At 49.2% G+C, this 25872-nt stretch overlaps 1 protein-coding gene across 3 annotated transcripts in view; it reads left to right on the top strand.

Annotated features, from left to right (window-relative positions):
- ITGA11 (integrin subunit alpha 11) overlaps positions 1-25872 on the top strand; it is a 149931-nt gene that overhangs the window by 54677 nt on the left and 69382 nt on the right. For all 3 annotated transcript variants that reach the window (XM_024232325.3, XM_024232324.3, XM_024232326.3), the window contains exons 3-7: positions 12391-12491; positions 16902-16993; positions 19979-20093; positions 23054-23181; positions 24343-24491. In XM_024232325.3, coding sequence (XP_024088093.2) covers positions 12391-12491; positions 16902-16993; positions 19979-20093; positions 23054-23181; positions 24343-24491 — 585 coding nt within the window. The remainder of the gene's footprint in view (positions 1-12390; positions 12492-16901; positions 16994-19978; positions 20094-23053; positions 23182-24342; positions 24492-25872) is intronic.

Raw genomic sequence — 25872 nt, 5'->3', positions numbered from 1 at the left:
GGGTGCCTGTAATCCCAGCTACTCGGGAGGCTGAGGCAGGAGAATCGCTTGAGCCCGGGAGGTGGAGGTTGCAGTGAGCCGAGATGATGCCACTGCACTTCAGCCTGGGCAACAGAGCAAGACTCTGTCTCAAAAAAAAAAAAAAAAAAAAAATTGGAATGCTGTCTCTGCCTCAGGATTGAGAAGATTAGATCAAAGTCAGGGATACCTGTAGCATAATCCCTGGTACCTAATAAACTCCCCCCAGAATATTCCTTCATGCATCCATTTATTTGTTTATTCATATAAAGTGCCTTGAAAGGAGAGGCGCGCATGTCCCATTGTTTATTTCTTGGTTGGGCATCCTGTCCTCTATTCCCATATTATCTGTTTTCCATCATCTTAAAGCCTGGTGATCACCTGGTAAGATAATCCAGGGGTTCCCAAAGCTGACCACAAAACAGAATCACCTGTGAAAGGTCAAAAAGAATACAGATATCTCAGTCAAGTCCAAGAATTACAAAGACAGACCCTCTAGAGGTGGTGCCTGGTAATCCATATTTTCAAAATCCCCAGGTGAGTCTAATGCCCAGCCAGGTGCTGGAATCACTGACTTAATTTTTTCTAAGAGGTCTGTGAGTTCCCATGGATCCATAGGTTAACTCCGTTCCAGGCTTATACTGAGAGTGGCCCTCAGTGCCTGAATCCAAAGAGGGGTGACCAATGGCAAGAAGTTAAGAACCCCAGAAAGCAGGTAGGGGCAACCTGACTGGGTGACAATGCTGTGCTTGTCAGTCATGTAGGCATCTAACCGTCTGTACTTAGGACCACTTTAAGTAGACTTCTCTGGACAAGTGAGGCAAGAAGGGAGAGGACTTGGAAAGTCAGAAAGGAGGAACAGGGATGAACCTGTTGAGTATGACTCTGCCACAAGCTCCATGAAGGCAGGGAATTGTCTGTCCCTCCAGATCCCACCTCAGGCCCAGCCTTCATCATGGAAGGCAGCATAGAAATAATGCACATGAGCGCCGGCACCGTGCGGGACCCTCCCTGTGAGCCCCAGCCCTTTTTCACCTGAGTGACACCTATTCATTATGCAAGCCTCTGCCCAGGAGTTGCCCACTCCAGGAAGGCTCCCCAGACAGCAGAGCAAGAACCCTTCCTCTGTGCCCTGCCACAGCTGGAGACTCCTCTTGCGGCATGTTCTCCACACTAAATTCATCGGGTATAGGTCTCCCTGCCCTCACCGGGCTAGGAGTTAGGCTGTGCTTCATTCATCTTTATGTTCACAGAGCCCAGCACATAGCAAGTGCTCATTAATTATTTCTTTGAACAGAACGTGTCCAAGTCCCTCATTTTACAGATGACGAAACTGAGGCTCAGAGATGGCAGGTGACTCACCGTGGGTCACTTAGCCCATCTGGGGATAGGTTAGAGATAGCCATGAATATGTCAACAGGCCCACGAACAAGAAAAGAATATCTGTCCTTTCACCTCTGGGCCATCTCCTTTTTCTGTCTTACCCAAATCCCTGTGGCTGGTGGACACAGCTGGAAGAATGAGGGTACCAGTTGTGCCTCAGCCTCTACCTGACCACGTGATTTGGGGCCAATCCTGACATTCTCTGGGCCTTGCTTTCTTCCCCAGTCTAATGGGAATATCTTCCTTGCTGAACCACCTGCCTGGCCATAGTTTGCTGGAGACTGTTGGGTGTGTACACCTCACTGGCCATATTTAAAGAGTCACCATCCTATTCATGAGCCAAAGCAAGCACACCAGCCCAGATCAGAGAGCAGGAAATGCTTAGGCCCCTTTCCTTCCTACCATGTAATGGCTGAGAAGCTGTCAGACTCGCACATACCAGAAATTAAAGCTGTACATTCTGCTGAGAAACATCTGTCCAAACTATTGCTGTGTTTATGTTTCATTTTTGGAGGAGAAAGCTGCTATAAAGTGGAAAGAAAAAAACCTCTGAGCATGACTTGGAAAAATAAGCAAGAGTTTGTCAAGCATCTTACAAAGAGAAGGGAGAGGGGTTACAATGCATGTCCAGCCTCTCTGGGGGGAGAACAGACCACAGCCACCTTCCTGAGAGAGCTGGGCCAAGGGCTCACCAAGGCTGGTTGTCCACCTGCAGACGGGACCCAGAAGAGCTCAGCCCAGCTGTGCTGCCAGATACACCCCAAGAAGCAAAGTGAAGATGCAGCTTGTCTTTGCAAAATGAGCAGCTTCCTCTATCTGTCCATTCATGTGTTCACTCAACAAACAGTGATTGAGCCTTGACTGTGTTCAGGGTATTTGACCAGCACTGGGGGGAGATTTGAAGATGGATCAAGGTCTCTCTCTCTCTCTGCTATCTACAGGCAAATTATCTAGAGGAGAGAAGAGACACAAACAATAAAGGTATAGACAAAGCTTCATAGGAATTGAAAGAGCTTTCAGCTAAGAGATCAAGGAAGGCTTCCTGGAGGAAGAGGCACTGAAGGGTAGATGGAATGGGGATAGACTGAGAGTTTGGGATGAGGAGACTGCTCATGCAGAGGTGGGAAGGAGGGAGTGCAGGCAATGTTGAGAAACGGATAGACGAGCAGCCGCATGTGACTGGCATTGCGGTGTGAGATGGGGAGGGGTGCTGAAGATTGACACTCGAATGTCAGACACTCTAAATGGCACAAGCTGGCTACTTTTATTCCACATAGTCAGTGGCTGAGGTTCTCATTTTCCCTCCAAATGGGTTGAGAACTTCCTTTGCAGTCACCTTCCCTCACTCTTCCCTCTTCTCTTCTAAGAACTTCTGCAACTTAGGAAAGAGGCACTGTTTGGATGTCAGCTGAGGTGGACCTAAAAGTTGTCAAGTGCAAACCAGAGACCCAAATGTTGATTATGAAGTTGATGTTTGTGATGATGCTTGTCAACAGGTGTGTGCCCAAGCTGAGAGGGGCCGCCTCTATGTCCAGCCATCAGGGTAGTGTGTAGGCTTTGTCTCTACTGACTTCATGACTACCCATAGCTACTTACGTGTGGAGGCCTTTTATTTATTAGTATTGATAAAAGATATGCAATAGAAATTTTTTTATTTTTTATTTTTTTAGAGACGGGGTCTCTCTCTGTCACCCAGGCTACAGTGCAGTGGCACGATCATAGCTTACTGCAGCCTTGACCTCCTGGACTCAAGTGACCCTCTTGCCTCAGCCTCTTGAGTAGCTGGGACTACAGGCACATGCCACCATACCCGGATAATTTTTTATTTTTTTATAGATGGGGTCTTGCTATGTTGCCCAGGCTGCTCTTGAACTCCTGGTCTCAACTGATACTCCTGCCTCAGCTTCCCTAGTAGCTGGGATTATAGACACGTGCCACCATGCCCAGCTTCAAGAAAAATTGTTCAAAGCACCTGAACGTCTATCAATAGAAAAAGGGATGAAACTATTTATTTCAGTATCCCTGAACAGGAGAATGGTTAAAAAGTATAACACTGTGGAACCACTATAAAGAATGAGGCAGAACTATATTATCTATCTATACCAGGCCCACCTCTAACATCTGAGGGGCCTGAGGCAAGAAAGTAAACAGAGGCTCTGGCCCACGGCCTGCCGTCTTTTCTTCCCACCTCTGGTTCTCTCTCAATAATTGGGGGACATTACACATGTAGACACTCCAGCCTGCACACCCAAGCTCTCTCTACAGCCCTGCAAATGGCCACTCCTTGGCTACTACAATCAGAGGTATGCTTCTCTATCAGAAAGACAGGTCTAGAGAAGAGGCCTGCACAGGCCCTGGACTCAGGCCCAGGCTATTTGGGCAGGAGATTCCAGCATACCAGCCACCCAGAGTAGGAGGACAGTGGCTCTAGGTGTCCTGTCCCCTTGACCCCTAGGACTCCTCACCCCATAGGAAGGGGCACAGCTAGAGATGGGTTGGAGCGGAACCAAGAGCAGGGGCCCTAGTCACACGGTCCAAGGGGGGCATTGCTAGATATTAACACAGAAATATGTCCACATACAAAATAATTAAATGGAAAAAGCATGTTACACAACCACGTATGTAGAATGATTCCAGTTTTTAAATTCTGGATGTCCTCTAGATTGTCTGCATCCCTGCTGCTATAGTAGTTTTCTATAGAAGGCTGGATTGAGAAGGGGAGGGAGAAGCCTTTCAAGTTTTACTTCGGGCTGGGCACATGGCTCATGCCTGTAATCCCAGTACTTTGGGAGGCTGAGGCGGGCAGATCACCTGAGGTCAGGAGTTTGAGACCAGCCTGGCCAAAATGGTGAAACCCTGTCTCTACTAATAATACAAAAATTAGCCAGGCATTGTGGCACATGCCTATAATCCCAGCTACTTGGGAGGCTGAGGCAGGAGAATTGCTTGAACCCAGAGGGGTGGAGGTTGCAGTGAGCTGAAATCCCACCACTGCACTCCAGCCTGGGTAACAGAGCAATACTCTGTCTCAAAAAAAACAAAACAAAAGTATTACTTTGCACAGTTCTGCAACATGAACACTAGATAACAAACGTGTATTTTACCTTTAATACACAAAGAATCACAGTTTTTAAATAAGTGAATTTTTTGAACCAATTAAAGTATTATTTATTACATATTTTCTTATGACCAAAAGAAATAAAACAAATTTTTCAAAAATAAATAGATAAAATCAGTCTGGGTACGCTAGATGGTCGGAGATGGCTGTGGTCATGATCCCCAGATACAGTGGAAGTTCCCAGGGTAGAAGTGCTGCTTCACTTGGCCAGAGGGCCTCCTACCTGCTTCCTTAGCAGATCCTTCAAACAGGGCTTCCCATCCTGCCTGTACACCCCAGAGGATCTGTCCCACACTGGCTGAGTCAGAACCTTCTGGAGGTGGGGTTCAGGAACCTGCATTTGTACCTCCCCTGGTGATCCTGATGACCAGCAAGGGTGGAAACCACTGCCCCTCAAAACCCTGAAGGGTGAGCAGACCAGGTATAATATTCAGTCCCTTTGGGTAGATGAGAACACTGAGGCCCAAGGCAGTTAATGACCTTGTCTTCCCCTGCCAGAGCTTGCTCTATTCGTCCAGTTGGGTCAACCCATGTTGGAAGACAAAAGCAAGCAGCTGGCAGTCAGTGGTCCCAAGCTGCAGGCTACTGGGTCACAGGCATCCCACTAAGCCAGGTGGGTGATTCACCAGCTCATACAAAAACTGCATTTCCGGATCCACTCTGTGCCAGACGCTGTTCTGGGTGCTGGGGTATTTGTGGCTGCCCACCTGACCAGCAAGATCCTAGCTCCCTTGGGGCTTAAATCCTATAGGGAAATAAGGACAATGAAAAGTTATACAAAGAAGCCAACATCAGACACTACAAAGTACTTGAGAATACAAGGCAAGTTGGCAAGAGAGGGAGTGACAGGTCTTCAGGAAAGGCCGCTTTGGGGAGCTGGCCTTGGAGATGAGCCCTAAATGATGGCTGAGAAGACCCGGCTGTGCACACTGTTTACAGCAGCCCAGGTAAAAAAAAGAGAGGAGAACAATGAGGTGATATAGAGCCTCAGAAGGCGTGGTGAAGAGGGTGGATTTTGTTGGCATGGATCTGGGGCTTTAAGCCCAGTGAGAGTCACCATGCCTCTGTTTCCCCCATATAAACACTCCTCATGCTTCTCAAACTTAAGCAAGCATCAGTGTCTCCTAGAGGGCTTGTGAAAACACAGACGCTGGACCCCACCCCCAGTTTCAGCCTCTGTTGATGGTCTGGGGTAGGGTCCAGGGAGAATTCTCTTTCTCAAGGGAGGGTCAGTCATTTTGTTCTGTTCTGCCCTTCGACTGATTGGATGAGGCCCACCCACGTTAGGAAGGGTGATTTGCTTTCCTTAGCCTACAGATCTAAGTGTTAATCTCATGCAAAAAACACCCTCACAGAAACACCCAGAATGATGTCTGGCCATATATCTAGGCACCCCGTGGCCCAGTCAAGTTGACACGTAAAATTAATCATCATGTATATGTCCCTGTTTAAAATGCACACAAAGGTTTCCAGTGTCTGATAGGACTTTATGGAGGAGAGTAAGGGATGTGCAAACAGAGGGGCTCTCCTTTCGCTAGCCCCCACGAGGCCAGGCCTCACCAGATGTGGGAGCCAAGGTGAACCACAAGCCTCTGCAGTCAGCCCAGAAAGACCTGCAGCTGCCAACTTCTCCCCTTGGGCAGGTCCTGGGCCAGATTCTCCATCTACACCTGACCCCCAGCCAGGGCAGCCCAGGGGCCCCCACCGGGCAGGCATTCGGACTTGCTGCTCTCAGTGCTTCCCCAGCCCCATCTTGAACCCATTAGCCACCAAACTCACAGGGGCTGGAGGAGATTCCATTTTCCATGGAGAGAGAGGGAGAGAAAGGCCTCACTAAAGGAATAATCTCTCCTTTGTTCCCTCGAGCTCTCGGCTCCTCTAGTGAAACCCCTCCCTGATGCCCCTATCTGATTTCAGAAAAGGAAAATGAAGCCAGGAGAAAAAAGAGACAAAGGGCCCATGTGGGTTTAAGGGAGCCGGTGCTGTGTTGAGAGAAAGGAACAGGTGAGGAAGGGAATGGGGTGAGAGAGGAGAGAGGTGAGAGGCTCCTGTGGGGACAGGCCCTGCTGGCCCTTGAGAGGGCAAGCCTCACTCCTCTCTGGGCACTGAGCCTTCCAGTTCTTCACAATGGAAAAAAGAGCACAGGACGTGGAGTCCTGGCTGTGAAACTGATCAGTGTCTCTCTGCAGGCTCATCATACCTACATTCTCAGCCTCAGACACAAACTGCTCTGCCAGCCCCAAAGCTGTCCTGGAGATCAAAATCAAGTGCAATTAAATTGCATCGAAAGTGATTCATTCAAATGAAAAGGATAACCAATGATAATTGGATTTCCTGGGATGTGAGGTTGAGGCCTTGCAGAGGGAGGCTGTGAGGCCCATCAGGGAGGGGATTGAACCCACATTCTTCCCTTCCTGGGCAGTCCATGCCAGCCTCTGGTCTCAGGATCTCCTCCAGAGGCAGGCCCATCCTTGGAGGTTGCTGCTTCCTTCCCCTAGCATCCAGTGAGCTCAATTCATGCCCTTGGACTCATTTCATCTGCTGGGGAGCTAAGCTGCTCCTGCCTCAGCCAACACAGCCTGTAAAAGTCTGACTGAGCCTAGAGCCGCAGCCCTTGCCTCTAGGCTTTCTGCCCTCCATGGCTTGGGAGAAGCACTACCCTGGGAGTCAGGACACCATGTACTAGTCCAGCTCTGCCACTGCCTGTCTGAGGCCTCAGACACAGCACTTCTCACCCTGGCCTTGGATCCCACATTTGAGGCTGGCCCAAGGAACCTGCATGTTTCCTCCCAGCTCTGATGGTCTCGAGGCCTGTTACCAGGTAACCAGAAACATCTGGAGTGCAGGGTTCCCTGTCTAAGCAGCTGTTGTATGTGGGATGCACACAGGACAAAAGGCTTTCTGTTGCCACAAGTCTAGGCCAGGGGAAAGTTTTATGCATTCAGTTAAACAAGAGAGAAATAATATACATGGTGCTGGCGATTCCATCTACTACTCACTCAGTAAGTCCAGGCCCCAGCTGGAGCATGAGCTAGGGAATATGAATCTGCTCCTCCTTCATTGGTCTTGGTTGCCATGTTTCTCTTATAGCATAATAACATATGGAATTTCTAAGAGTAATTTCAACTATGTGCACTTTTTTGCCTTGTACACTCCAAACATTAGGATGTTTTCAGTTATAAGTACCTAAAAACTCACAGACTTACTATGCAGTAAAAGATAGTCATTAAGCCTATGTCTGAAAAGCCCAGTGGTAGTTAGGCTTCAGGTACAGTTTGATCCAGGGGTTCACAGCATCAGCAGGACTTCAGCTCCTTCTCTTCATGCTTCTCTCAGCTCTCCCACTGTCAATGCATCAGCTCATACCCCTCATCGTCACAAGGTGGCTGCCAACAGTTCCAGGCCTTGCATTCACTCACTACAGCATCCAGAGAAAAGAGACCACCCTGCTACCTGCATCCCAAGCACAAGTCTTGAGATTCACTTTGATTGGGGAGATTTAAGTCTTTGGCCCACCCTGACTCAATCACTGCAGCTGGGGGATAAACTGTCCTAACCTGAGCTATGCTCCATCCCTGCAACTGGGAATAGAGTCAGATTCCCTGGATCCTCAAACAGAAAAGAGTGCTGTTGTGAAGGAGGAAATGGAAACCATGGAAGCAGTCAACATTGACTTTAGCACGGAAGCTGGGTCACTCCATTGAACTTCTGTGCGTGGAAAGTACTCAATTTCTCAATAACCCTCTTTCCAAGGATTGAATTCAGGGGCTTCTCTTAGGCCTGAGGCAAAGCCAAAAGCCCCCACAGTTGCTCCTGCTGCAGACTGTCATACAGAAGGTTAGGTCAGTCACTGGGCACCTCTTTGCCGAGTGCCTTCAGGACCACCCTACTCTGGTGCAGTAGGGCAGTCCAGGACATCTCAGACCTCAAGGAATCATGACACTACAACATTGGCCACACCAGGCAGCAGGGAATACATGCCAGTTTATGTGAGAAAGGCCAGGGTAATCACCGAGGGCTTCCTGGAGCAGGTGGGAATTTATGCTGGATTTTAAAGGGATGATCTCCACGGTGGGGTACACACACCACAGGGACTATGCTGAACTATATACTGGAGTACAGAAATAAAATAAATGTGAGTTCTATTTAGGTTTATATTTTATCTGAAAAAAATAGAATTACTAACATTTAATATACAGTTTATTAAAATTGGACAGTTTATGCTGGTATAATTTATATATACACTTACACATAATTAGGGGTACATGTCATCTTTTTTCTCACAGGAGATTGAATTTTAAAAGTTTAGAGACCAAAACTGCCTGGAAGAATGGAGCTGAGGATAAACAGAATTCAGGATGAGTCCCCAAAGAGCCTTGTTGGAGAGGGTGTGAGGTGGAGTCAGGTGGGAGGGCACTGGAGCCAGGGGCCCTTTGTCTTAGTCTGGATCCTGCAGGGAGCCAAGGAGCCCAGCAGAGGGCTTCCAGAGTGCTATGTCCAGCCTTCCAGAGTGCAATCTCCACAGGGACCATCCTCTCTTGGCAAGGCCCTTCTTAGAGGTTGGTCAACAGGGAAAGGGTCCTACAGGGCTGTGGCTGGAATGCCTGTTGCCCATTTTCCCATCCACCGAAGCCCTGCTCCCTGCGCCTCCGCAGGAAGTATGCTGGGAGCCCGCAGCCAGTGACTCACAGCACACAGCCCATGGAAAGGACCGGATGCTCGCCACAACCTTTGGGGTTTGCTGTGCCGTCTGGTGCCCACGCCAGGAGGTATAGGGTATCAAGCCCCCAAGAGGCGCAGCAGGCCCTGAGGCTGCAGAAGGCTATATAAGGCTGAGGCTGCAGAGGGTGGCAGGGGCTGCCAGACCCCAGGCAATTTGGCTGGTCTCAGTGGTGACGTGAACATTTTCCCTGCGCTTCGGCAGTTATCCCCTCAAACTGAGACTGAATCATGTCCTCAAAACCTCAAGCCCAACAGGCACACGTAATGCCCAGACTCAAGAATGGAGAGAAGGGCTGACCCAGGCCCTCTCTTCATGGCAAAGAAACATTTGGGGCAATGCAGAGGAAGCTGTCCCAGGAGAACTCCAGTCCCAGCCCTGCAGCAAACCAACTGTGGGGCTGGGTCAGCTCCCCTCTTGGGGCCTCAGTTTCTACATCTGTATTATGGTGACAGTAAGCCCTGCCCTCCTACCTCATGAAGTACTATGGACTCCCAGAGAAATGAGGTCTGGGAGAGTGGAGATGGGACCCAGGGAGTGGCCCTTGTTCTTTGAAAAGGACAAAACCGGTCTCATTGCAAATTTGAGGTCGCAGTGACTTAGTGAATTTACTACCAGATTGTCCCATTTCAGCCACTGCCAGGACACATGACTTTTGGGAAGCCACCAGTCTTTGCGCATAGCTTGCTTAGATATGGCCCTTTCTGTTTCTCGGTGCCTTTTTTTTTTTTTTTTTTCTGAGATAGAGTCTCTGTCACCCAGGCCGGAGTACAGTGGCATGATCTCGGCTTACTGCAACCTCCTCCTCCCAGATTCAAGCGATTCTCCTGCCTCAGCCTCCCAAGTAACTGGGATTACAGATGCCTACCACCACGCCCGGCTAATTTTTTTGTATTTTTTAGTACAGACGGGGGTTTCACCACGTTGGTCAGGCTGGTCTTGAACTCCTGACTTCAGGTGATCCACCTACCTCAGCCTCCCAAAGTACTGGGATTACAGGCATGAGCCACTGCACCCAGCTGGCCATGGCTTTTCTAATCTAGAACATGCTGCGCCTGATTCTCCCAGAGTCACCCTGAGAGGTGCTCCTCCATCCGGCAACAGTGCCCAGGAGGAATGTGTCCCTCAGGAAGACTTGGTCACGTGTCAGGTTAACCTTGAAAACTGGAGCAGCCCCAGAGAAGTAAGCTTAGAGCCCAGGGTTCTCTTACTGACCTTTTTCTGTCTCTCTCTCTGTCAAGAATGGAGCAGCCTTGACCACACAGTCACTTGCAGAATTAAGTAGCCAAAAATCACCTCGTCTAGACAAACAGATTTTATGGGTCCAATTAATTCCTGCCAGTCAAAAATAGGCAGGCTTAATAAGGGGATATATATAGAATCTGCCATCATCTGGCTCCCCAGGGGAGAAACCTCAGCTCTTATTTCACAGACGCTTAATTTCAAACAGAGTTCTGTTAACTCCCACTTCAGACCTGGCTTTCGTTCCTGACAGCACCAAGGTGGACCGGGGCAGGGAGAGCAATGGACCACAAGAAGCCACTTAAGTCCCATGAAGCCCAAGCCTCCCGGCCACCTCCTCCCAGCCATCTAAGTCAGCTGGCGTGTGGTGGCTTCTTCTTTGGGCCACGTCACCAGGCAGTGGGAAGCTGCTGGAAGAGCAAGGTCTAAAGAGCTCCAGAAAGTCCCACCTGTCCCTGTGTCCCAGATCCCACCATCATCTGTTCTCTATCCCTCAGGATCAAAGGCTTTCAGGGCTCTTGTGGGCTGTGGTGTCCCCTCCCACACACAGTACCACTGTCCCTGGGAAGGGTTACCGTTCTTAGCCACTGTTAGTATATGACCTGAGCAGAAAGCCTGACCAGCACCCAAGGCCTAGAGGGCCCCAAGTGTGCCAGAGTCACGTGCCGCAGACCCAGTGGGCAGGTCAGAATCCTGGGACACTCTGGGCCCCCGTGATGGGGCTGCTCTCTGGTGGGTGGGAGATGAGGTGTAGAGGGCCCTGGGGAGCACTAAGGACAGGACCTGGGGACCCTCCAGTCTGAGGTAGAACTCTCCCCAGCATCAAGGGGGGTGAGTCCACAGCCGCGCCTCCAGGGTCGCAGGCTTTTCCTCCAGGGCATGGCCACCAGGGCTTGGCCGGGCCAGGAAGGAGTGGCTGCTCACTTATCCCTAGATACATGTAAGTAAGTAAACAAGGTGTGTTAGTTCCTTAGGGCCGCTATAACAGATGATCACAACCCGGGTGGCTTAAAACAACAGAAACGCATTCCCTCAGAATCCTGAAGGGCGCAAGACTGAAATGAAGCAGCACCAGGTCCACACTCCCTCCGCAGGCTCTGGGGGAGAATCTTTCCTTGGTTCTTCCAGCTTCTGGTGGCCCCCGGTGCTCCTTGGCTTGGGGGAGCATCTCCTAACTCTGCCTCTGTCTTCTCATGTCTCTTCTCCCCATGTCTGTCCTCTGTGTTTCCTCTTCAGGACACTTGCCATTGAATTTAGGGCCCACCCAGATAATCCAGGATGATCTCAACTCAAGAACATTAACTTAGTTACATCTGCAAAGACACTTTTTCCAAAGAAGGTTGCAAAGGCATTGGCTCAAAGCAGGAGCCCCAGCTGCATGGCAGCTTCCGCCCACTGGCTGCCTTGTCCACCCTGACCCACTCTGGGGCACCAGCTTTAAGGCTTCCCTATAAGATGAAGAATGAGGCCCCTTTCAGCTAATGACAGATGATCAAGACTCTGTGGCTCCAGAAACATCATTCCTTTGTCGGAATGATGTCCATTACCACTCTCTCGTCATTTGACAAACTCATATTCATCCCTTAAGACCCAGCTCAAACATCACCCCCTCCTCTACCAGGGATTTGCCTCCATCCCATTTGTTGCAGAGCCCATGTGGTCTTCATCTCTGTACCTAGGCAAGGGCCTAGAATGGGCCACAGGTCCCATGACTTTATGCTGAAAGCCCAGCATCCCACCCCCAGGGAGACAGTGGTCCCAGCCTGAGGGTCTGCATGTGGTCACACCTCCAGTGTTCCCTCCCACCCTCCCCACCCAACTTCACCTCCACACTGCCCACCAGGCTCCATCCTCTGCCAGGAAAGGGTACCTCCCCCAATGTCTTTGCTCATCTTCTCTTCCTTCCCAGGCTGGTCGTGGGCGCCCCACTGGAAACCAATGGCCACCAGAAGACGGGAGACGTGTACAAGTGTCCAGTGATCCACGGGAACTGCACCAAACTCAACCTGGGTAACGTGGGCTGGTGGTCTCTTCACAATGAGGCCAGCGGTTGTCTGACACAAGGCAGGCTCTGATGCACGCCCATGTCCACGGTCACACTGACTCCTTCCTGCTACCCCACGAGGTGACCCAGCTGATATCACCGCCCCCACTTTACACATGAGGAAGCTGAAGCCAGGGAGAGGAGGCAACTTTCCCACAGCCACACAGCTTGCCAGGGGCTCACCAGGAATCAACCCAGGCCCTAGCTGTCCCGGGCCATTCCTCTTTCTGACTCAGCCACTGCCCTTCAGCTCAAAGTTTTCTCTCCCAGGAGAAAAAAAAAAAAAAAAGGACTTCCTGTCTTTTTCCTGATTTTGAAATAATAACAACAATAGCTAACATTCAGATATCTTAGATGATGTTCACCATATGTGAGGCACATTGGGACTCATTTAATCCTCACGACACCCGTATGGGATTTAACCATTTAACAGATAGGAAATGACAGCATACAGAGGTGAGGGGACCTGCCCGGGATCACTCAGCTCACAAGGAGCAGGGCTTGGAGTCAGTTCATGCAGGCTATGGCCTCCCTTTAACCACCACGCAGCACTGCCCTTCAGAAGTGCAAGCTTCTCCTCGCCAAAGAGCTTTCAGGCATATTCTGGAACAGGGAGATGCTGTGAACAGCCCCCAGCCTCTGAAGCCCTCCTAAAATCTACTCGTGTGTGTTTGCATGCATGTGCATATCTGCTTATGTGCGTGCAAATGTGTATCCACTAAGCGCACACACCAGTCCACTAAAGTGCTCCCACTTGTCCTAAAGGTCAGACAGCGGCTGGGCCATTGCTTGCTCTGCTCTTAGAAGGGAGAAAAAGTTCCATTTTGGCTGACAAGCTGCAATTCTAGGCTTTGCCCTGGAGGACTGGCCTTCCCTAGGGCCAGGACCCTGGGCCTCCCTCCTTCGAGGAGCGGGGCCTCTATCCCAGAGCAGTGGGGTGGGACTCCCTGGGAGATGGGGGATGGGAAGGGCAGGAGAGTCTCACTGGTGGGAATGGCAGAGGTTCAAGAGATAAGCTGATGGATGAAAAGGTCAGCATCCAAGAGAAAGCCCAAAGAACTCCCCAGGGCAGCCAGCTGTCTGTCACATGGTCCTGGAGGCTCCTGCTGTCCACATCTACATCAGCACCATGGGTGGGAAGTTCAAAACCCAGCATAGCTGGGGCCCAAACTTCAGTGAGGAAATCGTCTAAGGATGCCTGGTTGGTGGCGTATGGTTCCAGGTCATCAGCACCCTGAGAACACAGGCTTCTGAAACTGGCCAAGCTGGAGTCCCCTTCCAGCTGTACAGTTTCTTTGCTGTGTGTCCATGGGGAGTTCACATCCTCTCTCTGAGCCTCAGTTTACTCATGTGCAAAGCAAGGAGGCTGGACTTGACAACCCTTAGGATCCATTCCAGGTCTAATCTGTTCCCGAACCTTTAATGGGCACCTAGCGTGTACCAAACACTGTACTAGTTATTGGGGATATGCTGGAGAACAAGAGGCCAAGGAAGGGGACAGTAATCGGGCAGGCAAATTAGGAAGCAGGATAATTTTAGTCAGGGATCAATGCTGTGCAATAAACCAGGTGCTGTAATAAGAGTGGCTAGGGGGTGATGGAAGTGGAGAGGGATTTCTACCTTAGCAAGGTGATCGGGGAAGGCCTCTCTGAGCAGGTAGTTTTTGAAGTTACAGGTGGGGGTGGAGCACTCCAGACAAAGGAGGAGCAAGTGCAAAGTCCCTGAGGTAGGAACAAGTCTGCCCTGTTGGAGAAGATAAAGAAAGGCCATGTGGTTGGGACAGAGGCAATGAGGTAGGGGGGTGATGGAAGAGTGGGCAGTCTGCTCAGGGCCTCAGCCACAAAGAGAAGCTCCTGGTCCAGGCAGGGACGTGGATTCGTGAACCAATCTTTTTTTCTCTCTGTTGCAATGTGGACCCCATTTCTCTCCAGAGGGAGGAGGAGACATAAAGCCATCAGACCCTGGAAAACATTTCTGAGCTGGGGCACAAGCCTAGGAGACAGTGGGTAGCAAAGTGAGTTGGGACAGAGGAAAATTACTCTTCATTTGAGGTGTGGTTCTCTCTCTCCCACTGAGAAGAAAATGCATGGCAGAAAGAACATCTGTCAGTTTTGCCCCACAGTGGAAAATGCAAAGCTGGGAAACCTGAGTCCTGGGTTTTCCTATGGCCGTTCCAGGCACTGGGCAGCACGGTGCCAGGAATGTTCTTTCCTCTTTCTCCAGGGAAGGCTAAGTGGGTGTCAGCCATTCACACCTCTGTGGGAAAGACTCTGCCACTGGTACTGTCCTTTCAACACCTGGATAAAGTCAGGGTTTTCAATGAGGGGCGGGGGCTGAGGGAGGTGATGTGATTCTCAAAGCCAGGGCCTGTATGGGGAGACATTTGGGCCCGGGACCCTCACCCAGACCTGCTGAGGAAGGCGTGAGTCTCTTCCGCTCACAGAGGGGTAGGGCAAAGACTTGAACCTGAGTCTGTCTAACTCCAACACAGGGATGTTTCCTCCCCTACCCCTCTGTCTCAGTCAGCTGAACAGTTTCACCACAAACATCAGTCCCAGGGGAGAGGGAGGAACAAGAGGGGCAGGGTGGTGAGGCCTGGGTTCCTTAAATAAACGGAGGGCAGAATTCTAGCCAGAAGGGGGTGAGGGTTACCCACCCCAGTGGAGCATGGAGCTGCCCCTCTAGTTCCCACTGCCACCGTGATGCCATTAGATGGGAGAAAACACAGGACTCGGGATGAAACGTCACATGGTCTGGGCTGAAGATCTTGCTCTTTAATTTCCCAGCAGGTAACCTTGTGGCAGTCACTAACCCTCTCTACACCTCAATATTCTCATCTGTAAAATGGAAATGATGACCCCTGGGTCTCCCAGGACCGTGAGGGGTCCTGAAAGGGCAGGTGTGCGCGGTGCTTTGTAGATGATAAGGCATCTCAGAAACACCGGGGCTTTACTGTTATTTTCTCTCCAGCCTGTTTGGACAGACAAAAGAGAAATCGAGCCCAGTCATTCTTAACACAGCCAAGAAGGGCAGATTTCAAAAGGAGCCTTGCTTCAAACTGAGGAAAACCAAAAAGGAAAAACAACAAACACAGCTGCCCCCACCCTCCAGTCCACAAAACAGTCTGTGTCTGACAAGCTGGGCTCTGCCAGCGGCCCACCCCCAGACTCCTGCACCAGCTGGCCTTCCTGACCTGTGTGCCTGGGAGCCAGGCCGACTCTTCACACTTCCAGTCACCAACACATTTCAATGCAACCCATTCTAGCTTGAGGCCTCCTTAGAAATTATTCCTCCCATTGCTCGAACCTGGGAGTTGGAGATTGCAGTGAGCCGCGATGGTGCCACTCCACTCTAGCCTGCATGGCACAGTGAGACCCTGCCTCAAAAAAAAAAGAAAAGAAAAGAAAAAGGAGGGGAGGGAAGGGAAAATTAAAAAAAAGAAAAGAAAAGAGAAAAGAAAAGAAATTACTCCTCCCCCAGGCAGGGAAGCCACCCAGAGCTGTCCACATTGCATGTTAGGGCTGGCACACCCTAGCTCCCCAGCCTCTCCCACTCCCTCTTCCTGTACACGTGCGCGCGCGCACACACACACACACACACACACACACACACACACACACCCCGACAAACTTCTGGGGAATTCAGACTCACTTCCTTTCTTTCAGTGGCCTCCAGGATGATCTGGTAAAACCTTAAGCGATGCAATTTTTTTATGATTCTAATCTGCCGCAGAGCCGACCCTCTGCCTACTCCCAGCAGGCTGATAACCCAGCTCCTAAGCACCTCTCTTGGCAGCCCCCTTCAGAATGGCATTCCTGGGCAAGGCCTGGTAGCTCTGGAAGGCTCTCGTTGAGTTGGCTGTCTGTTACCCGTGAGAGGAAACTCTCAGCTGTCACATGTTGGTTGTTCAGATGAGCAGAGAAGCAGGCATGGAAAGAGTTGGGCACAGGACTGGTTAAGTGTGGATGGGGGTCGACTTGGAGGAAAGCGTGGCAGGGATACTGCACAGAGGAAGCCAGCCCAGGTGGGATGCCATGGCATGTTTGGGGGCACACGGGGAAGTGGGGCTCCAGTCGGATGGCTGGAGGAGGAAAAGCTGTGGGCTAGGAGATAGAAGGCTCGGTGAGTGTTCACTGTGTGACCTTGGGCAGGTTGTTTGGCATCTCTGAGACTCGGTTTTCTCATCTCACAGGCAGTTAGTTGTGAGGAAGTCCTGAGAGTACGTCTGGGGAAGGCCTTTGTAAACCCTGAGAGCCAGAGGTCCCCAGGGTCAGGCAGAATCGGGGAGGCACCTCGGGTGACCAGACCAGCAGCAGGCTCTGGGCAGAGGGCGGGCAGGAGGGGGCTGCAAGCTGAGCTTCTCCCCCCCACCCCAGGAAGGGTCACCCTGTCCAACGTGTCCGAGCGGAAAGACAACATGCGCCTCGGCCTTAGTCTCGCCACCAACCCCAAGGACAACAGCTTCCTGGTAAGAGCCACCTGCCACTGCTTGGGGTCAGGAGAGGCGGGTGTGGGGGTGGGGAGGGGTGGAGCATCTCCTTACACACCCTCATGTGCATCCTGTACACCCACTCTCCCCTACTCCAACCACCAAGCTGCCTGGCCCTGTGTGCTCCAGGAAGCAGCTCCCCCGCCAGCTCCCTGCTTACGCCATTCTGGGTGGCGGGGCCCTGGGTGTTTTGGCAGGGACAGTCCAGGCAGAAGAAACAATTGAGCCCTTTTGTGTGCATACCCCGAAGGAGGGAGGAACAGCCAGAAAAGGGACAAGAATAAATATAGATAGCCAACAAGACTGATGGGGGACTGTCCCTTCCCTTGGGGAGCTAGTTGTCTGGGCTGGAGGTCAAATCTCTGCTGTAGGCTTGAAAAAAGAAGCAGGCTGCACCACACACCCAAAGAAGACTTGGAAGGGATGCCATAAATGAGTAAACACAGACTACTACAGCCGAGGGAAGGGCTACAGAGCAACAAGCCGTCTCAACTATCCAGGATTAGATGAAGAAGGCTGGAGGAGGTTTCTGTTTTGTTTTTAAAGAAGAGACAGGCCTTCGCAAGGAAGGAAGAAAAAGGGGACGTCTGGGTTGAGGTGGTAGAAACATTCATTCATTTAAACATGATGTTTCTGAGCACTTACCATAGTATGTGCTAAGCCCAGTGCTGGGCACCAGGATTCAGCAATGAATAGAGACCCTGCCCTGCTGGAGCTTACACTCTGGTGGAAAGAGAGGCGACAAGCAAATGAGTAATGTCTAATAGGACTTTGGGGGACAGACAGCAGCAGGCTCTGCTTACAGGTCTCTGTTCTGTGCCCAGGCAAGTACATATGGACTCTGCACATGGTAGTGAGTGTCGGCGGCATGATGGATTGGCACTGCCTGCTCCTTGCCACCACCTTGAAGTGAGCTGCCTTGAGTATGGGCGATGCTTGGGGTTCAAACAGGATCCTTCTGAGACTGATGGTTCCTAGAAACAGTTGCAAGAGAGGATTTCAGAGAAAATTTACCCCAGAAAGCCCAGTACAAATTACTGCCCATTTTTAGATGGGGGTGCTTGTGTCAGTCTTTGTTCTTGTCTATTTCTGCTGACAAATGAGACATCTGGGGCATGAATCACAAGACAAATTAGATAAGACAAATAAGATAAAAACATAAGAAGATGACTGGGATGCAAGGGGACTTGAGTACATAGTGGCCCTGCCAGGGAAAGTCATGAGGTGCCTTGATGTATATTCAGCCCACAGCCCTTCATTAGCTGTAACCAGAGGCAAAGCAGGACCCCTGGCCCTATCCACACACATATCCATCAGGGGCTTTGTCTCTACTCCCTTTTCCCTCTTAGGCTCCTTATCACATTTCTTCTTCACAAGGTGGTATGAAGGTCTGAGAGGAATGGTGTGATATATTCTCTGGGGCCTCTGTGAGTAGGTTAATCCTTGGTTTATAAATAGTCACCTGTTCATTGATTCACTCATCAGTCCATTCCCCCCTCAACAATTCATTCCTCCATTCATCTATCCAACCACCCATTCATTCATCTACCCATCTGTCTATACATCGATCCACCCTCAATTTCCCATGCAATCATCCATCTTTCCATTTATTCCTTCCTGCATCCATCCATCAACCTCCATCATCTATCATTCATCCACCCATCAATTCATCATCCGTCCATCCATCAACCATCCATCATCCATCTGTCATTCATCCACTTATTCATCCATCATCCATTCATCCATCATCCATCCACTTATCCCTTCATCCATCTATCCATCCACCCATTCATCCATCAACCATCTACCATCCATCCATTATCATTCATCCACCCATTCATACATGGATCCTCTATCCATCCATCATCCATCCACTTATCCATCCATCACCTATCCAGCCATCATTCATTCACCCATTCGTTCATCATCCATTCATCCATCATCTATCCACTATCCATCATCCATCCATTATCCATTCATCTATCTGTCCATCCATTCATATCTATCCATCATCCGTCCATCCATTTATCCATCCATCCATTCATCATCCATCTATCCATCATTCATCCATCCTTCTACCATCCACTTATCCATCCATCATCTGTCTATCCATCCACCTATCCATCCATCCATCCATCCATCTATCCATTCTTTATTCCCCTCTACCCCCGCCACTTCCAAACATTATGTACAGAAGCTTCAACAAAGTACACAGATAAAACGTAACGTTTAAAATCTGAGCTTAAAAAGAAAGTAATTAAAGAAAGGGATTGGAAGTAGAATAATTACTCCCCTAAACCAAAGGAAATTACAGCACAAAATTTAGCTCTGGGTTTCCTGACAGCAGGATAACAATGGAAGCATGGAGCTGAGCTTTCATTTTTAATGACAATGACTCTGAGAAGAACTCTTCACTCAGTCCTTCAATGGGGACTGACATCAGTGTTTTTGGTAGAACATTTCACAGAAGGAATACAGACATTCTTATCTTCCCCTGCCCCAGTATGAGCCATGGCATGTTTTTGGGGCCCAGTCCTAGAAGTTTGCCCAGTAAGGCCCTTCAGGCAACTTCTCAGACAGAGGAGTTATTCTAGTGACCCTTGAAGTGTTCACACCCACAGATGAAAATCCCCAGATCCCGTGTGGTGGGTGGGTGAGTGGGGTGGGCAGGTAGGGTGAAGAAGTATCATATTCCTAAATGATGAGACGGAGAACAGGGCCTTGAAAAAACAATGAAAGAGACTCCAAGATTAGTTTTTCTCCATTAGACCTGAAATCAAAGGAACTAGTACACATTGCAGCAAGAGAGAGTTCAGTTAGACCCAAAGAAGATCCCTCACTCCCTTACCCCTCAGATAGAAGTCTGTCTTGGGTCTTGGAGGATGGGACTGGGCCTCAGGCCATTGAACCTCGATCCTCTCTGAGGTCCCCTCACTGACTAGGGATCTGCACTGTTCTCCCCAGGCCTGCAGCCCCCTCTGGTCTCACGAGTGTGGGAGCTCCTACTACACCACAGGGATGTGTTCAAGAGTCAACTCCAACTTCAGGTTCTCCAAGACTGTGGCCCCAGCTCTCCAAAGTAAGTAGCTTCAAATCTGCAACCTCAAGCTGAGCAGTGGACAGTTCAGAGAGACTTGGGCCCTGAGCACCACAACCTGTGCCTAGAAAGCAGCATTTGGACTCTAGCACTGCCCTGCCCCAGCTCTCTGGATGACCTGGAATGTATCACTCCACCTCTGTGGGCCTCTGTGGGAGTCATAATCCTGGCCTCCCTCTCCTAAGTGTGATGGTGGGGAGCAAATGAGCTAAGGTTTCAAAGACAATCCCGGCCTCAAGGGAGGCTCACTGCAGAAACCTTGGGTATATAGGTTACCTGGCAAGCACATGCAGCAGACAAGCTGTGCACTGCACAATTCTGGGGGAATTGTTCACTTAGACATGTGAATGGCGCCCCCTGATGTTGTGCAATGCAGTAGCCCTATAGATGAAGGAACAGGGAAAACAGAAATCTCCTTGGTAATATTTCCACCAAATCAGTGCTCCTGGACAGCAGGGAGTTCTGTCCAGCTCGTCCAGAGCCTCATGGAATGTAAAACCTCTTGCTCATTGCCCACCCGCCAAGAAAACCTGGGGAATTACTGCTCAGACCCTGCCTGCCACAAGCCCAGACTTCTTGGCTCTGAGCCTCACTATTTCCTCTGCACTAAATACCATCACCCAAGCAGCTGCTGCCCGTTTTATGGAGGGTTTAGGAATTAGCACCTCTGGCTTGCCGGCAGCTGCCCTCTAGACAACAAGGCCGAGTCAGATGGGGCTGGGGAAGGGAGGAGGAGGAAGCATCAATCCAGCAGGGGCATAAAGGTCATCCTGGAGGATAAGGAGATGTGGATTCTATTCACAGAAAATGACAGAGGAAATGGCAGAGCCAGGACACAGGAGGAGGCCTGAAGTCAGGGTACGTGAAGGGTCCACTGGAGAATGTCACCACCCCTAGAGCTAGTCACTCCAGGCCTAGATGTGACCATCCTACAGTCCCTGAACCTCGTGTGGTAGAGGCCTCCTCACCTGGCTGACCAGCAGCATTGCTCTGAAGCTTACCAAGTGCAGATTCCAGGGCACCCCCATGTGGGTCCTAATTCAGTAGGAGTATGTGCGTGTGTGTGTGTGTTTTCAAGCTCCCCAAGGGAGTGTTCAGCCATGTTTAGGAACCATAGCCCTCAAGCCAGTTCATTCCCAAGGTATCTTAAAAAGAAAAATGTGAACTTGTAAGAAAGAAAGAAAACAATAATAAATACATTATAATAATAAAGCTGGCTTAAAAATAAAAATAAAAATAACCTGTTAAAAGATTGTGAACTCCTCCAAATCAAGGAATTTCTGTCTTGGTCACCCCCACTGCTTCCTGCACCATGCAGAACTTCAGCACATAGCAGGTGCTCAGTCCACATGTGTGGAGCAGAACTAAACCAGAAAAGAACAAATGTATGAGGCTCTGCCAGGCCAGGAGTGTCAGATCATCACATGCTGTACAAAGTATGCAGGTGGGACAAGAAGTGGCAGAGCATTCAAGTTGCCCAAATGCTTCTAAAATGCTCTACTAAACACAAAGCCTGCAACAGGCGTCCTAACTCAAAGCCACCCCCACCTTCCTCTGTCTGCTCATCACTGACTTTGACATAGTGCCTCTTCGAAATGCAAGAATTACTGGAACGGTTAACACATAAAAGGTTCATGCAGCATTGTTATAAAGTAGATTTTATAACAGTATAAAAACTCGCCAATAAAAATGAGCAATGCCCAGATGCAGAGTGTATGCAATATTTCAAAGTAACTCCAACTGTTGACAAACAGAAATAAATTACTTAGATTTTAAAAGAGGAGGGTTTTTTTAATATTTTTTATGGCTAATGTTTTCTTAATTTTCTTTATTGATTTTCATTATTCCTTTTAATTTAGTTTTTTTATTTGTTTGTTTTGTTTTGTTTGTTTTTGAGGCTGAGTCTCACTCTGTCACCCAGGCTGGAGTGTAGTGGCCCGATCTTGGCTCACTGCAACCTCTGCCTCCTGGGTTCAAGCAATTGTCATGCTTCAGCCTCCTGAGTAGCTGGGATTACAGGTGTGCATCATGACTCCTGGCTAATTTTTGTATTTTTAGTAGAGATGGGGTTTCGCCATGTTGGCAAGGCTGGTCTCGAACTCCTGATCTCAGGTGATCTACCCACTTCGGACTCCCAAAGTGCTGGGATTATGGGTGTGAGCCACCACTCCCAGCCTAATTTAATATTAATATTACTAGAGCATAAAGAAACCTTAAGGCAGAGATAACGGCACGAGAGCTTGACCTGATGATATCAGTACCGTATTAACTCAGTGGTTTTCTTAAAAAATAAATAAATAAAAAGTGAAACCATGATCAGTTCAGATTTATTGAGCACTTGCTTTGTGCTCAGCCCTTTAGAAGCATCTTCTCATTAATTACTCTAGGCAACTCTTTACTATCATTGTGCCTCTTTTACAGAAGAGAAAACTGAGGCTGAGAGGTTTTGTGACTGACCCTAGGTCACATAGCTAGGGAGTGCCAAAGCCAGGAGTCAGTGTGATGCCACATCCCACATTTCTAACCACAACATCGTATCTCCCTCCTAAAAACAGAAATCCATTCATTCGGGCTGAAAGTGGTAAATGCCAGCCTGCTCATTACAGCAAAACAAACAATAACAAGGTACTGATTTGAGCAGTGCTGGCTGCCTCAGAAGCATTGCCCGATTGGTAGTGGTCAGTCCCTGATTAGGAATAGAAGTGATCAGGCTTAATTTAAGCTTTGTTCAAACAGCCAGCAGAGTGGTAGAACACAGCCAGGAATTCCTGGGCTCATTCACGTTGCCCAAATAAATGTCCAACCCAAGGACAGTTTCCCAGCCCAGGGAATTACACACATGGAGCAGAGTCAATCATTCGTCCTTTGAACAATCGTCCAGAGAATCAGAGACTCGCAGACACTGCTCCTCGGGTAGCCATAACTGTGTCCCCACTTCCCAGGGTGCCAGACCTACATGGACATCGTCATCGTCCTGGATGGCTCCAACAGCATCTACCCCTGGGTGGAGGTTCAGCACTTCCTCATCAACATCCTGAAGAAGTTTTACATTGGCCCAGGGCAGATCCAGGTGAGCATCTCTTGGGCTCTTTCCACTTCTGAACAGTGCCACCCAAACCCATGGCAGGTGCTGCCTTAGGTCTAAGCAAGATCTTTGCGTGCACGAAGGAGGTGTAGGTAACAGGGCAGAGGTAGTAGGGCCAGCCAGCACCGGGGCACTGCAGCTCAGGACACTCCTCTCTGATGTAGCACATCAAATGACAGTTTGGGGGATGGCTTACTTCATGGGTCAGACACAAGACAGCACCTATGAAGACTTAGACAAGCTAAAAAGTGAGAAGGAAGGTGGGAATGGTTGAGTGGATGCTGGAGCCCTGTTGAGTGAGGCACAGGGGAGAATTAGACATACAGGTCATGGAGGGAAGATGGCAGGAGAGGAGGTAAGGGCTGCTAGGCTCATATATCTGAAACGCTGCCTGGCTAAAGTGGAGGTAGATTCATCCCCTTTTATTCTGCCCGAGTGAGGACTAATGACTAGAAGTTATTAGATGGCAGATTTCAAGTCAATCTAAGAAATTATTTGTAACAATTAGGGCTGTTATAAAGGGAATGGACTTTCTAATGAAGTAATGAGTTCCCCATCACCAGAAGATCATCCTTTAGGGTATCATGGGTGAAAGTCCAGCATTAGAAGGGCACATGTGCCAAATAAACCCTGTGGCTCCTGCAACAGGAACGTTTCATCGTTCTATTCCTACTATAGGTCTTGAAGCTTTTTGTATATTTTGATGCTATTAATATTGTCATTATTTTATCATCCATGGGGATAAAAGAACCTCTTCTCTTACAAGTTTTAAGGAACCTCAGTTTTGGAGTTTGGTAAACACTGTGAGCTTCCACCCACACTATTCATAATATTTTGGACTTAGATTCTCTGCTCTGCTTTTGTTTTCCTAAGAAAGAAACATAATTGTTCGGCCTTTCTTTCAGTCACAAAGTCTCCATTCTCTATATGCACCCCTTCTTGTGCCACCAAGCTGTTCATTCATTTCCAGAACTTTGCAGAACTCACTTCCCTTTGGCTGTGGTTGCTTTCTTGGAAAGGTCCTCAGCCCTCCTCCCTCCTGTATTATCACACACAGACAACTCCCGGGGATCCTCACTCTCAAATTCTAAGGTTCATGTGTTCATGGGGTCAAAATGTCCTATTGCCCTCTCCTCTCCCTTGCAGGTTGGAGTTGTGCAGTATGGAGAAGATGTGGTGCATGAGTTTCACCTCAATGACTACAGGTCTGTAAAAGATGTGGTAGAAGCTGCCAGCCACATTGAGCAGAGAGGAGGAACAGAGACCCGGACAGCATTTGGCATTGAATTTGCACGGTAAAAAAAAAGTAGAACAAAAAAAATTTTTTAGATCTCAGATGCTATTGTAGTTGTCTATTGTCTTGTAACACACTACCACAAAATTTAGTACCTTGAGACAATAATTTCTTAATTCCTCAAAATTCTGGGGTTTGACTGGGCTCAGCTGGTCGGTTTTCTCTTGGGTCCTCTCAGGTGGTTGCAGTCTGGTGTCACCTGGGGCTGTTGTCATCTGAAGGTTCTCACATGGCTGGCAGTTGTTGCTGGCTGTTGGCTGAGAGCTCAGGTGGGACTGGTGACCTGAGCACCCACATGTGGCCATGTGGCTTGATTTCCTTGTGGCACGGCAACAGGAGTTTTAGAGAGAGCGTCCCAAGAGTGAGCATCCCAAGAGGCCCAGGCAGGGCCTGGGAGACTGCCTATAACCTAGTCTCAAAGTCCCGGATTATGACTTCTGCCACATTCTATTGGTTGGGCAAGTGACTGAGCCCAGGCCAGATTCAAGGGGAAGGGAATTTGGTTCTGCCCTTGATGGATGAACAGCGAAGTCATTTTGCAGAAGAGCATTTAGAATCGGGAATATTCTTGCAGCCAACTTTGAAAAATAGCTTCTGCCACAGACACTCTATAAGAAGTAGGTTCTGTGAGGATGGGGTCTTCTTATGGAGTGTTAGTCATCAACGGAGTGGAAAGAATGCAGTCCAATCTGACACCTGAGACTGTAGAGTAGTGAGGCTGATTCCTTAAAAATCACACCAGAACTCAGCCAGGCATGGTGGCTCACACCTGTAATCCTAGCACTTTGGGAGGCCGAGGTGGGCAGATTGCCTGAGCTCAGGAGTTCGAGACCAGCCTGGGCAACATGGTGAAACCCTGTCTCTATTAAAATACAAAAAAAAATTAGCCAGGCATGGCAGCATGAGCCTGTAGTCCCAGCTACTTGGGAGGCTGAGGCAGGAGAATTGCTTGAACCCAGGAGGCAGAAGTTGCAGTGAGCCAAGATGGTGCCACTGCACTCCAGCCTGGTGAACAGAGCAAGACCCCGTCTCAAAAAAATAAAATAAAATAAAATCACCCCAGAACTCACTCATCCAGATAAATGTTATCCCTAGATGTTGTCTATGCAGAAGGCTGCATGCTTATTCCAGTAACGTTGTTGCTCAAAACATTGTGCTCACCCCCCACTGAAATTAGCCGATTTTAAAGGCAATCCCCCAGATCTCTTGAGCCAAGGCCTACACTCGTAAGATGACTGTGTCAAAGGCATTTAGATTTTAAATGTCTAAATGTTACATCTATAAATATGAATTCTGCTACATTTGTTGAGACCACAGACCTGTTACCTTATAATCCCACCTTATGTAGGGTTAGTTGACGTGTTTTTTAAAAAATATCCACA

This window comes from Pongo abelii, chromosome 16, assembly GCF_028885655.2.
Source record: "Pongo abelii isolate AG06213 chromosome 16, NHGRI_mPonAbe1-v2.0_pri, whole genome shotgun sequence".
NCBI classification, from domain to species: Eukaryota; Metazoa; Chordata; class Mammalia; order Primates; family Hominidae; genus Pongo; species Pongo abelii.
Note: the sequence above shows the minus strand (reverse complement) of the source record. Positions and strands in the feature narration are given on the sequence as shown.